This window comes from Ctenopharyngodon idella, chromosome 13, assembly GCF_019924925.1.
Source record: "Ctenopharyngodon idella isolate HZGC_01 chromosome 13, HZGC01, whole genome shotgun sequence".
Taxonomy (NCBI): Eukaryota; Metazoa; Chordata; class Actinopteri; order Cypriniformes; family Xenocyprididae; genus Ctenopharyngodon; species Ctenopharyngodon idella.
The window spans coordinates 27,820,959-27,835,854 of NC_067232.1; the positions used below are offsets into that span (position 1 = coordinate 27,820,959).

A 14,896-nucleotide genomic window follows, 5' to 3' on the forward strand; every position below is an offset into this window, starting at 1 on the left:
TGCTGTTTGTGTAGGTGATAAACAATGGGCCCAGCAGACTTCCTGGCTCCAGGATGGACATCAGGATACCCAACCGCCTGGCTGGTAACGGACCAGATATGTTCCATATCATTGACACACAAGTGAGTTCCTGCCACTGATGCTCTTGTTTATTTAGCTAGACTTCATTCTCAGTACCTTCATATCTAAATGTCATTTGTATGTAAGCTGTTCTTCATAGGTATTTTGTGTCACACCATTTTTGATTGGTTGACCAAGTCTCAGAGGATTTGAATAATTTCCATGTCAGTTCACCATGATCTTTTTAAGCTTCTAAATCCATCCATCAATCCAACCATCCATCCATCCATCTATCCATCAATCCAACCATCCATCCATCCATCTATCCATCAATCCAACCATCCATCCATCCATCTATCCATCAATCCAACCATTCATCCATCCATCCATCCATCAATCCAACCATCCATCCATTTATCAGTCCAACCATTCATCCATCCATCAATCCAACCATCCATCTATCCATCAATCCAACCATTCATCCATCCATCCATCAATCCAACCATCCATCCATTCATCAGTCCAACCATTCATCCATCCATCCATCCATCCATCCATCAATCCAACCATCCATCCATCCATCAATCCATCCATCCATCTATCCATCAATCCAACCATCCATCCATCCATCCATCCATCAATCCAACCATCCATCCATTCATCAGTCCAACCATTCATCCATCCATCCATCCATCCATCAATCCAACCATCCATCCATTCATCAGTCCAACCATTCATCCATCCATCCATCCATCCATCCATCCATCCATCAATCCAACCATCCATCCATCCATAAATCCATTTATCCATCCATCCATCAATCCATCATCCATTTATCAATCCATCTATCCATCAATCATCTATCCATCCATCCATCCATTTATCAATCCATCTATCCAACCATCCATCCATCCATCCATCAATCCATCCATCCATCCATCAATCCAACCATTCATCCATCTATCAATCCATCCATCCATCCATCCATCTGTCCATCCATCCATCCATCAATCAATCAATCAATCAATCTGTCCATCTTTCTTTCTTTCTTTTTCTTTCTTTCTCTCTCTCTCTAGGTTTGCTGTGCTAATTTGTAGGGCTGCACAATTTAGTCTGAAATGTTGTGATTATATAACAATATGACTATAAGAAAATTATATAATAATAATTATTATTATTATTTTTAAATAAAAATATTAAACAAAATAAGAAATATTAATATTTATTAAGTAAAAAAAATTTGTATTTAAGAAAAAAATATATATTTATATATATTTTGTAAAGTAATATTTATTTTACAGTGCAAGTATAAAATGAGCTTTTATTTTGGCAGAAAACTATGTTTCTCTTTTGTTGACAATAGGAGGTTTATTAGCACTTCTCATTACAAGTATGGGAAGATATTTGGCACTTTACATTCCAAAAAATGTTAAGCAACCCAAACAGCAGATAAGTTCATGTGGAGCAGCATTTATTGCAAACCAAGCTGCTCGAATTAATGAAAAGTGACGCAAATTGTGTCATATCTGCATTGCCACCTTAGTTTGCATTGATTTGCCATGATTTCATGGCCCCATCATCAATTATTCATTACATTTATCACTTTGCCATGTTATTTTTTGAATCGGTTACACTTTTGAAACGATTTTGCAGGCTTGATGAGGGTTAATTGACGGTGTAGGTAAGTACTTTTAGTGAACGTTTAAGGGACAAAAAAATCTTGGAAAATATGTAAACGTACATGTGCCAATCATGGAGTAAGTAGAAGAGTTGATGCTGGATTGTTGCATTATGCCTATATTACATGCATTAAATTTTCAGTAATTCAATGGTCTATTGTCAATTATGCCTTACTTATATTATGTGTAAAACATTGTTTCTACTTAAGGTTAAGAATAAGATTACATGTACTATATTTACCTTATAAAGTACTTCTTAAATGCCACAATTGTTGCATGTTTTGATTTTTCAGCTAAATACACAGAGCCAGGCTTTTTCTCTGTTGTATCTATAGAAATAGGGCAGAGTGTTGATTATGTTCTTTTCACATACAGCGCTGAGGGCCGAGAGAGTTTAGTGAGGTCAACATCCTCAGGCTTATAGTTAATTCAGAGGTGAGACACAGGGTTTACTGGGCTGCCATGGATTGTGCCTAAGTTAGACTCACAATAAGCTTCATATCGAGGGTAGAAATTCAAGACTAGCACCGCATTCAATGTTGATTTAACCTTTACAGCGGCCATATTACTAGATCAGGCCAGGGATCAACCTGTTGACTGTGAATGGGAGGACAGGGGAGGTTTGTATCCCACCCTGTACGCCCCATATGGAATCACTTACAAGGGGATTAGATGGCTTGCACGAAAGGGTGGAATGGGACACTTGGGGAAAAGCTTCTGTTCACCCTAACTAACCTGTAGCACAGTGGCAATGCCGGGTAACCCGACTCAAAGAGGAGCGGACGTTCCCAGGCACCCACACGGACACCACAAACACACGGCCTAATTAAAAATGCACACGTGGAGGAATTCCACTGCTCACATGGCTGAAAACATATGAGGCATTTTTACATCAACAGCTTGGGCTGATCCCTCGACGCTGAGGAGATGTCTTAAATTAGAGAGGGTTACGTGACAAAGCTTTGTTCCAAAACCTAGAGCTGCCTATAGTCGTCTGCTGCCTTCCAAAGCCAAAAATATACTTTAACATAAGGCTTTCGTGTTTGGGTCCCTTTGACCCACATTCAAAGGGATAGTTCACCCAAAAATGAACATTCTGTCATCATTTATTCACTCTCAAGTTGTTCCAAACCTGTGTATTTCACACGGTTTCTTGCACAATATTGTTATGACCTCACAACACTTTTACCATGATTTGTAAACTGATAAATTTTGACTTTTGCATCACATAATCGGCTCCATATGTGTGACTTTCCTGATGAAGTCATTGTTCTGTAGCTCACCTGCTACAGCATTGCACTTGCGATACCCAACGCTATGGGTACATTTTACTTTGAATGTGTCACAAATGTGCAAGAAGCAATATTTTGCAGAAATGTCACCAATGAGCCGTGTTTTTCCAATGAGCTTGGGTTGTGTATTTCTTAAAGTGCTGTCTTGGGATGCAAGTCAGTAGGTTTTGAAACAATACTGTAGTGAGATCAGCCCATGAATGAATCACACTGTTTAGTGGCCTCATAAAGTCACATGTGAAACAGGCAGAGATCCTTTCCTTTGTCTTGAGAGAAGACAATGTGAGGTCTTTAGATGCTTTACTCTATGGAGGTCTGACTGGAAAGGATGCGAATTAAAGAAAGTGGTGAAGTGTGCCCCGGGGCCAGAGGGGTGGAAGGGGCTGCGGGACATTAAATCACTCCAGATGGGACGTGCTGTCAGAGAAAGGCTTCTGAACTCCCACTGGGAAAGAACTTCCTTTTCGTTATCTGAATTATATAGCAGGTCTGAGCTCACCGGATGAATTATAATGTCAGCACATCACCTTTCAATAATCCCACTCAACCACTGGCATTTTGCAAATGAAAAGAATTTGATTTAAAATGTAAATGGACATGTTTTATGGACATATTCTATTGAAGATGACAGCAGTAATTCAACAGTAAAGAAGTACAGTAGAGTAAACAAGTGTGTTTAAGCTTCTGACAGAACTGTAAGCTGTTTTCTGCCACGGAATAAAAAAATAAAAAAAAGATAATTGGGACTTTTTATCTCACAATTGTGAGTTTGTCTCGCAATTCTAACTTATTCTCGCCATTATGAGTTTATATCTCGCAATTCTGACTTTTTTCTCAGAATTGCGAGTTTCACGCAATTGACTTTTTTCGCAATTGCAAGTTTATATCTCACAATTCTGACTTTTTTCTCTCAATTCTAACCTTTTTCTCGCAAATATGAGTTTATATCTCGCAATTATGAATTTTTTCTTGCAATTCTAACTTTTTCTCGCAATTATGAGTTTATATCTCGCAATTATGAATTTTTTTCTCGCATTTTCCCAATTTTTTCTCGCAATTCTGATTTTTTTCGCAATTGCAAGTTTATATCTCGCAGTTCTGACTTTTCCCCTTAATTCTAACTTTTTCCTCACAATTCTGAGATTATATCTCACAATTCTGACTTTTTTCTTTCATTTCTGACTTTTCTCTCAATTCTAAATTTTTTCTCGCAATTATGAATTTTTTCTCACAGTTGCGATTGTCTCGTAATTGACTTTTTTCGCAATTGTGAGTTTATATCTCGCAATTCTGACTTTTTTCCCTCAATTCTAACTTTTTTCTCGCATTTTCTGAGTTTTTTCTCGCAATTCTTTTTTTTCGCAATTGCAAGTTTATATCTCGCAATTCTGACTTTTTTCTTTCAATTCTGACTTTTCTCTCAATTCTGAATTTTTTCTCGCAATTCTGAATTTTTCTCACAATTGCGATTGTCTCGTAATTGACTTTTTCGCAATTGCGAGTTTATATCTCGCAATTCTGTCTTTTTTCTTGTAATTCTGACTTTTTTCGCAATTGTGACTTTTCAGAATTGTGATTATAAACTTGCAATTGTGCGTTATAAAGTCCAATTCTGAGGAAATTTTTTTCTTAGAATTGCAAGTTTATATTGCAATTCTGACTTTATAACACGCAATTGCGAGTTTATATCGCATAATTTTGAGAAAAAAAAGTCAGAATTGTGAGATAAAAAGTCGCAATTACCTTTTTTATTCAGTGTCAGAAACAAGCTTCCATAAAGCAGGGTTATTATAGTAAACTAAAACCATAAAAAACACTTTCATTACTTAAAATAAATGTTAGCTGAAATAAAATACCTAAACATTTTATTTCAGATAGTTGCTATGGCAATATTTCTTTTGTTTTGTTTAGTTAAACTTGAAGTACTAAAATATCTAAAACTGAAATAAAATTAATTAAAAGTAATAAAAATCCGAAAAAACACAACAAAAAATACCTAAAACTTTAACTGAAAATGAAATAAATAAAAGTAAAAAATAATTCAAAATATTAAGTAGTCCAGTAGTATATCAGTGATACTAAGGTGTGCCCCCAATGAATCTGATCTTGTTTTCTGTTTGTCTGCAGGTATCAGACGGTCGAGGGAACTGCACGTGGCACAGGAACCCCAAACCCTGCACAATCCCACAGGACAAGGAGAGCATCTTCCACACCATTTTTGCCTTCTTCACCAAATCCGGCAGAAAAGTTCTGGTATGACACAGGACTTATTGGGAATAGTTAAAAAATAAATAAATAAAAAAGCCTCACTCTGTGAAAATGCCATCAAAAATACATTTAGTGCTTGGAAATAAGCCATATTTGCATATTTAATGTTGTTTGATGGTCCTTTTTGTCGACGTATATGCATTAGTGCAGTGGATCACAGCATTTATTGCCCCCAAAATCACTCTCCTCATTTCACTTCAGTTTTTGTGCTGAATCGATGAATCTTTGATGGCATACTGTGTCAACAGGACTGTGACCGGCCTGGCAGAGCGTGTCAAACTATTTCCTGCAGTCTGGGCTCTCAGGCTAAAGAAGAGGCCATAAGTATAGATGTGCAAATACTACTGAACACTGAAATACTGCAGAGGGTGAGTAACTGGCCTAATAATGGCCTGATAATGTAAAAGTTATTGTAATGTCAATGCAAGTCATGTTTTTTGTGTCTGTCTGTAAATGTGTCTGTCTTTGTGTATGGTTTGCAGGACAGCTCCTCTGTGATCCAGTTTGTGACACGAGGTCACGTCCAGCTGGACGACAGGGCCGTGGAGGTCTCCACCGGGCTTCCCGAGGAGATTTCTGTAAGTGACCAAATGGATGAATAATCCAATCCAACAGCCAGGCATTTCTTGCCAAGCATATTTGTACCATTACTGTAAACTACACTCAGACTTACGCTGACACGCTGGTGGTTTTCATTGTGTGATTGAAACGGGTATGATTATTGTCTTTGAAACCGATCAGGACCCCTGATGCACGGAAGAGAATTAAATTGTCCGTTTGCATGATTCTGAGCTCATCAACTCTTAGGAGCCACTGAGATCTGGGTCGAGTTTGCTGTTCATATGGGAGTAGGAGGCTTTTTTTACTCTACAGCTGTGCTCAAGAACAGTCGCCCCTAACACTGCAGACCTCGGCGTGCCGATTGATTGGAGGAGTATGGGACGGTGTGTCAGTGGAAGTGTTGTGTCTCACTCAGCTGATTGGGTTTCTGACCTGGTTTCAGCCAGGCCAATTCCTAATAGGGCTGTTTAATGGGTCTGCGCCCCCTTTTACCCTCGGCACTTAGGAAATGCATCGGTCCCAGAGCAATCTGTTATTAAGTTGCACAAGACGGTCCCTCGGGCAAATGGTGGACATGCAACTCTCATTTAGAAATTGCATTGCCCATGTACATGTACAAGCATTAATACCTCACAGTCTTCTAGCATGTTTCAGTTTCCATCATGTTCACAGCCGCCTAGACAAATTGGAAACGACAGACCGATTGTGAGCGCCAAACCTTTATATGCTACTGTATCTTTACATTAGTCGTGACTCCGTCAGCTGAACTCAACAAATGCTTTAGATATATTTAGTGCGATATTTATATCTTATGCTTCAGTTTGCATTGTTAGTCAAGAATAGAAATAATATCGTTATGTTTACTCCAAAGACGGCACCCAGAGGATGATATTATTGCTCTTTCATAGCTCAGGACCTCAGAAGCTCCTAAAAGACAAGAAATAAAAAATATACTGTACAGGAATGAGTCTAACAGGTGTCATACAGTAAGAGTATTGAGCTATAAAATGAAGATCATTTTGATCTTAAAGGGGACCTATTATGTCCCTTTTACAAGATGTAATATAAGTCTCCAGAATGTGTCTGTGAAGTTTCAGCTCAAAATACCCCACAGATCATTTATTATAGCTTGTCAAATTTGCCCCTATTTGTGTGTGTCCCTTTAAATGCAAATGAGCTGCTGCTCCCGGCCCCCTTTCCAGAAGAGGGCGGAGCTTTAACAGCTCACGCTTTGGTCGCTCAACAACAACAAAGCTGGAGAATCTCACGCAGCCAAAATGAGGATTGTCAGTAACGGTGTTCAGCCGACATGGCCTTACCCCCATTGTTACGTGTTCTTGGGGGCGGGGTTTATGTCAATTTTAGGGTTAGGGATGTCACCAACCCGGGAAGAAGCTCGTTGTAGTCCTTAAACAGTGATTTCTGTAAAAGAAAATATCTCCCTTTGCATTGAACAAATACTGAAACTAATACTGAAATAAAAATAAAGCTAAATATAAATGTTAAAAAAAGCACATAACAAATTTTATAAAATGTAAACAAAAAATTTAAATGAAAACTGAAAAAGCTTATATTTAAAAATTTATATATATATATATATATATATATATATATAAAATAAATTATAATTAATATAATTATAAAATATAAATATATAATTAAAATAATTAATTAATATATAGTATAATTAATATAATACAAAAATTAAAGCTAATTACAAATATAAAATACTATAATAGTAAGTAAATAATGCTATAAAAAAAATCCACTGGTATCTTAGCAAATCTGAGCACAGAGTTGTTAAGATCTCTTCTGAAACTCTAGAAGAGACAGGACACTTCTTCAAAAGTCTTCATTTGCATCTCATTACCGATAGAAGAAAGAGATCTCATTTGTGGTTTTACTTGACTGCAGGCCGTGAACTGCGGTATTTTATTTCGGTCCTCGTATTCAAGGAGTGAAATTGTGTCCAGAAGCTGAAGCGAGATTTATCTGGGCTGGCATCTCTCTCCAGACTGGGATTTTCTGCTAGCTTTTCATGCAACATTTACAGCCAGATCCACTGAGGGAACTGTTGCCCTCGCTGTGTTTTTGTGGCAGTACATTATGGTTTTTAGAGGTGAACTTCTTCCACATTTAAGGGTCAGCAAACACGTATGCCATATAACACATATTATGCAAAAAAAACTGAGTATGTATTCATTTTGAGTGTTATTTCATCTAAAACAGACCTCAAATATTGATAAATGATGTCCAGTTGTAAACAAACGATCTCTTACTGACATTCTACAATCATCCGGATTAATGAAAACCCTCACAGATGTGTGTTTGATTGATTTGTTGACTTGAAATCTCATTTCCCTTTGATTGAGTCAATGCCCAATATACTGTAGACTCAGCACAGACATTATAACATCCAGGAAATGACACACTGATTCATACAGTCTGTAAAATCAGATCTCTGGTCCCACTGAGAAATGACTATCTCTAATATGTTTATTTAACTCAGTGAGGTTATGAGGGTTCTGCTGAATGTTGTGTCCCGTCTGCTTCACGTATATGTTCACTGTCTCTGTGTCGTCCTGCAGCTGGTGTTCGAGGCCCTTCACAGTCAGGAGCCCAGGGGTTACGTGGTGGGATGGATCATCGCCATCAGCCTGCTGGTTGGGATCCTCATCTTCCTGCTGCTGGCTGTGCTGCTCTGGAAGGTACCGCATCAGACATCACATGTTCCTGGATCAACATCCTTGTTGGTTCTGGAGCAACATTCGGGGTTGCCGTTGGATTAACATTCTTAGCAGCCTAGTATTTCTCTCTGATTTTAGAAGTAGGTTATATCTAAACATTTAACATGTCTAGATATTTCACCACCCACACTTTCTGTGAAATAATCATATTGTAAGAATTTTGGTCGCTGTGCGAAGAAAACAATATACTATAAAACAGTGACTTTTAGACCAATCAGAAGCATCTACTGTAGCAACCACTAGAACTGGGCAATGAATCGATATCGCTATTTATATATATAAATATATATATATATATATATATAAAATTATAAACTTTTAAGTTATTTTCGATATTCATTATTACTAAGAAATCATATGTATCATACGCATTGTAGCAATAGCCAACAATACACTGTATGGGTCAAAATTATCGATTTTTATTTTATGCCAAAAATCATTAGGATATTAAGTAAAGATCATGTTCCATGAAGATATTTTGTAAATTTCCTACTGTAAATATATCAAAAATGCATTTTTGTGAGTGGATATGCATTGCTAACGACTTCATTTGATCAACTTTAAAGGTGATTTTCTCAATATTTAGATTTTTTTGCACCGTCAGATTCCAGATTTTCAGTATATTGTCCTATCCTAACAAACCACACATCAATGGAAAGCTTATTTATTCAGCTTTCAGATGATGTATAAATCTCAATTTCAAAAAATTGACCTTATGAATGGTTTTGTGGTCCAGGGTCACATATTTCTATTGTATAATAAAAATGTCATTTTTAAAGTATTATTATTATTATTATTAACATTACATTGTTATTATTTTTATCAATATTATTATTATTATTACTTTTAAAAGTGCCGTTTTTGTACAATAGTAAAATATTTCTCACAATTTCTTCAAGTTATCAGTAAAGTTATAATACTAATGTTTATTATTTTTATCATCATCATTAAAACATTACATTCTATTATTAGTAGTAGTAGTATTTATTTCAAAGAGTAATTATTATACATAAATATCATACAACCAAGATATTTTTTTCATCCATATTTTTATTTATACGATTTTATATGCAATTTTTTTTTACCAAAAGTAAAAATGCAAAGGTTTATTGTAAATTATATTTTTATATTTTTCATAAATTCAGCATTTTGTTTTATTTTTTCTGGATTGTGTGTTTTATGATTTATTACAAATTCATAAAACTTACAGTACCTGTCAAAAGTTTGGAAACATTTTTATGTTTTTGAAAGAAGTCTCTTCTGCTCACCGAGGCTGCATTTATTTAATCAAAAAATTCATAAAATCTAAAATAATTGTTTTCTATTTTAATCATTTTAAAAATTTAATTTATTCATGTGATGCAAAGCTGAATTTTCAGCATCATTACTCCAGTCTTCAGTGTATTTAAAAATGTATTCAAATAATAATATTTCACAATACTGCAGTTTTTACTGTATTTTTGATTAAATAAATGCAGCCTCGGTGAGCAGAAGAGACTTCTTTCAAAAACATTAATAAATTGTAATGTTTCCAAACTTTTGACAGGTACTGTAAGTTTTATGAACTTGTATTAAATCATAAAACACACAATCCAGAAAAATAAAACAAAAAAACGCTGAATTTGGGAGAAAATAAAACTCATTTCATAGGAAAATTTCAAAAACAAACAAAAGGAGCGCCTCTGCTTTTAAACAACAAAAAACCTGTTTTATTCTATCTTCATGCATTCTTTTTTTTATCAACACTTGATTGTGGGTGTTTCATTAAAAAAAAGCAACATTTTGAACAAAAAGCTGAGAAAATCACATTTTCCCAAAGACTACAACGTGCATAAGCAGTATTTTTATCGCTTGTTTCTGCTGCTTCTTCGCCTGTGTTTTGATCTGGAGATCCTGTACTCTTCCAGAAGATGTGTAATAGCGCCCCCTACGGTATAACAGTGAAAACACGGAAAGCCGAAAAATTCCGTCAATGGCAGGGAAAGAGTTAAGAGTGATTTTTGATAGAAACATTATTCCAGACTCAGATGCTGAAACATGTACGTGCACATCTACTCGGTTTTGTCCCTCTTTGGTCCAACACACAGAGACGTCCAGCCCAGATGAGCATGTTTGCTTGTCATGTTCACTTTGTCTTTTCACATGAAACCCAAGTATAAATCAAAAGCCTGAAATGGTTCCTGAGATCAGTTCAGCTCTTGCAAAGTAAATGTCAGCAGAGAATGTGACCCATCAGGTCACGGTGCATTGAAAGAGTAGAACCACCTGCTCATGTGCAGCGTCCCATTACAGTTAAATTAGGGCTGCTTTTTATATCCTCTGTCAAAAAAGGCACAGTAAAGCGGATGTGCATGAACTGTGAAGTACAGTAACAGTTCTTAGATAATTCATTAGTACATGCACATGAAAGGGTAAAATGATGCAGTGCATAAATGATGACTTAGATTATAATTAGTGCATTGATGATCTTTGTTATTCCCTCAACTAGACTTTGTGGGAGTCTTGTAGAAGGTCACATGTCCCACAGACCCTCATTCACACACTACTGTTGTTGTTCTTGGCCTGAGGGGTCAATAGAGAGCTTTAGACCGACTGTAAAGTGAACAAAACACAGCGCTGACAATAATTTACTCGTACACATAAAAGTGAATCGAACAGATTTCAAGGCTTCTCAAACAAGTCCTTCTTTTCTTTTCCACTCCATTTCTTTCCAGCGGGAATACTAGAGCAAATCCTGGAATGTTGGTGTAGGGATACTTTCCCCCCCAAATCCCAGATCTGCCAAAATAAACCACCTCAACAAGAGCTGCACATGTCCAGCTACTCCAGCTTCAGGAAATGCCTGGAGTGAGCCGAGGTCTGAATCAATAAACCGCATTCAAACAAAGACAAACCTGTTGAGTCACAGGAAGAGGAACAGGACATTTCCTGCACTGATGCGGTTCTTTACAGTAGCGCTATCTGTCACCCATCCCACTATTTATCTGACTCCCACTCGGTCCATTGGCTCGAACTACACAAAGGGATAGATCACCCAAAATGACATCATTTAGTCACTCTTGTCATTCAGAATCCATGTGACTTTCTTTTTTCTGAGAAACAAAAACTTTTCCATACAATGAAAAGCACCATATTCCACTATATACACTGATCAGGCATAACATTATGACCACCTTCCTAATATTGTGTTGGTCCCCCTTTTGCTGCCAAAACAGCCCTGACCCGTCGAGGCATGGACTCCTCTAGACCCCTGAAGGTGTGCTGTGGTATCTGACACCAAGATGTTAGCAGCAGATCCTTCAAGTCCTGTAAGTTGCGAGGTGGAGCCTCCATGGATCGGACTTGTTTGTTCAGCGCATCCCACAGATGCTCGATTGGATTGAGATCTGGGGAATTTGGAGGTCAAGTCAACACCTCAAACTCGTTGTTGTGCTCCTCAAACCATTCCTGAACCATTTTTGCTTTGTGGCAGGATGCATTATCCTGCTGAAAGAGGCCACAGCCACCAGGGAATACCGTTTCCATGAAAGGGTGTACATGGTCTGCAACAATGCTTAGGTAGGTGGTACGTGTCAAAGTAACATCCACATGGATGGCAGGACCCAAGGTTTCCCAGCAAAACATTGCCCAAAGCATCACACTGCCTCCGCCAGCTTGCCTTCTTCCCATAGTGCACCGCTTTCGGCGGTGGACAGGGGTCAGCATGGGCACCCTGACTGGTCTGCAGCTCCATACGCAACAAACTGATGCACTGTGTATTCTGACACCTTTCTATCAGAACCAGCATTAACTTCTTGAGCAATTTGAGCTACAGTAGCTCGTCTGTTGGATCGGACCACACGGGCCAGCCTTCGCTCCCCACCTTGGCCCTGTCGCCGGTTCACCACTGTTCCTTCCTTGGAGCACTTTTGATAGATACTGACCACTGCAGACCGGGAACACCCCACAAGAGCTGCAGTTTTGGAGATGCTCTGACCCAGTCATCTAGCCATCACAATTTGGCTCTTGTCAAACTCGCTCGAATCCTTACGCTTGCCCATTTTTCCTGCTTCTAACACATCAACTTTGAGGACAAAATGTTCACTTGCTGCCTAATATATCCACCCACTAACAGGAGCCGTGATGAAGAGATAATCAGTGTTATTCACTTCACCTGTCAGCGCTCATAATGTTATGCCTGATCGGTGTATGTGTATATATATATATATATATATATATATATATATATTCTTCATTCTTCATATCATAACTTTATGTGAGGAACAAAATGAAATATTTGTTATTCATTGAAAATCTTCCCCTCTGCTGTAGCTCAAATTTTCAAAATATTCAGGTGTAAACATTCAATCCAGGCATTAATGACACCTAATACCATTGCTAATGTAAATTTATAGGATGTATAAATATTTTTGGATACCTATATGATATGATAACACATTCCTCTTACAGTCTGATAATCATCAGTCATAATGAAATCTTATGTTGGGTCAAGGCCCTAAAAATGTGCTGTATTTTCATAGACTCATTTTAATTTGATTAAATACATATTTCCATCCCCATACGTCTGACAGCAGGATTGCGTTCGGTTGGGTTTATCTGATCTGCCAGGTATAAGTAGTAGTTTTCCGTTCAAAAGTTTGGGGTCTGTAATATTTTTAATGTTTTTGAAAGAAGTCTCTTCTGCTCATCAAGGCTGCATTTATTTGCTCAAAAATAGAGTAAAATTGTGAAATATTTTTACAATTTAAATGAAATATGAGTATTCATGTGATCAAAGCTGAATTTTCAGCATCATTACTCCAGTCTTCAGTGTCACATGATCCTTCAGAGATCATTCTAAAGGTAATGTATTTTGTAACAGTAAGGTAAAGCATCATCAGATTGGTTTTTCTTGGGAAATGAGTATAATTTTGTCAGCGAATGTCCGTACATCTGTCCACTGTCACACCCTGAACGCTGACACAATGCAATTGTTTTTGTGTTTTGCAGATGGGATTCTTCAGGAGGCATTACAGAGAGATCATAGAGGCGGAAAAGAACAGGAATGACAGCGATGAAAGCTGGGATTGGGTCCAGAAGAGCCAATGAGAGCTTGGATTGGGTTCAGAAAATCCAATAAGCTGCTACCTTCATCACGGCTCTCTCCTAAAACCCTCCAGCCTTCCATATGTGGAAGAAAAGAATATTCTCCAGATTTTCCGGAGGTTTGACACTTTTTTTCATTGATGGCGATCTAGCTGACGTTCAAGGTGACCGTGTGGCCTGCCAGAAAAGACTCGCAGTGGAATTCCATTGATCCCAATGGGACAGGCCTCTTGCCAGTGGGTCTGAAGAGACGGAAAGAGAGACTTCCTGAAACGGAATGTGGATATCGTGTCAATACTAGCAGACGATTTCAACCCTCAGGGCGCTGTTGAAAAGCAAAAATCTATTTTTTATAAAATGTATTCCATACTGTATAGAAGAGAGCTTCAAGAGTTGTTTTTAAAGCACTGATGACTGACACACGCCAAAGAGTTGATGTTATTCCTTCACAGTGTTCTGATGCACAGACCTTGAAGATGGATTGGATCTCTTCATCCCCTCAAGTTTTCATTTACAGAGAATATAAAGTGTCCTTCATTCGGACAACTCTCGAGCTACTAAATGTCACGAACAAACATCAATGACAGAGGAGATGAACTGTTATCCCAAATATGCAACGACTCGAGTTGTTCGTTTCAGTCCGGTTGTGCTAAAAAACAGAAAGAGAAAAGCATATACGCTCAAACACGTTTTGTTCATTATATGTGAAATTCACAGCTTAGAGCATTGTTTGTACTGCACTGGATATTGACCCCACTGAAAGATGCATGAAAAGATTCTTTCACCAAAATATATAAGAACTTTCTTTTTCTGTCTTATTTTCCAACCACTTGTCAAATTCTTTTCACAGTCTAATCAATTCTTAAAGGATTAGTTCACTTCAGAATTAAAATTTTCTGATAGTTTACTCACCCCCATGTCATCCAAGATGTTTAAGTTCAGTCGAAAAGAAATTAAGGATGTTTCTCCATATAGTGGACTTCACTGGGGTTCAACGGGTTGAAGGTCCAAATGTCAGTTTCAGTGCAGCTTCAAAGAGCTCTACACGATCCCAGACGAGGGATAAGAGTCTTATCTAGAGAAAACATCGGACATTTTCAGAAAATAATAAAATTTATACTCTTTTTAACCACAAATGCTCGTCTTGCACTGCTCTGTGCCACGCATTATGTAATCACGTTGGAAAGGTCACGCATGACGAAGT

General features: G+C 37.5%; 1 protein-coding gene across 2 annotated transcripts in view; it reads left to right on the plus strand.

Moving 5' to 3' along the window:
• itga9 (integrin, alpha 9) overlaps window positions 1-14,497 on the plus strand; it is a 103,422-nt gene extending 88,925 nt beyond the window's left edge. For both annotated transcript variants that reach the window (XM_051916674.1, XM_051916675.1), the window contains 6 exons: window positions 15-122; window positions 5,159-5,284; window positions 5,548-5,667; window positions 5,782-5,877; window positions 8,449-8,568; window positions 13,597-14,497. In XM_051916674.1, coding sequence (XP_051772634.1) covers window positions 15-122; window positions 5,159-5,284; window positions 5,548-5,667; window positions 5,782-5,877; window positions 8,449-8,568; window positions 13,597-13,695 — 669 coding nt within the window. In that variant the 3' untranslated portion in view covers window positions 13,696-14,497. The remainder of the gene's footprint in view (window positions 1-14; window positions 123-5,158; window positions 5,285-5,547; window positions 5,668-5,781; window positions 5,878-8,448; window positions 8,569-13,596) is intronic.
• Window positions 14,498-14,896: the final 399 nt, after the last annotated feature.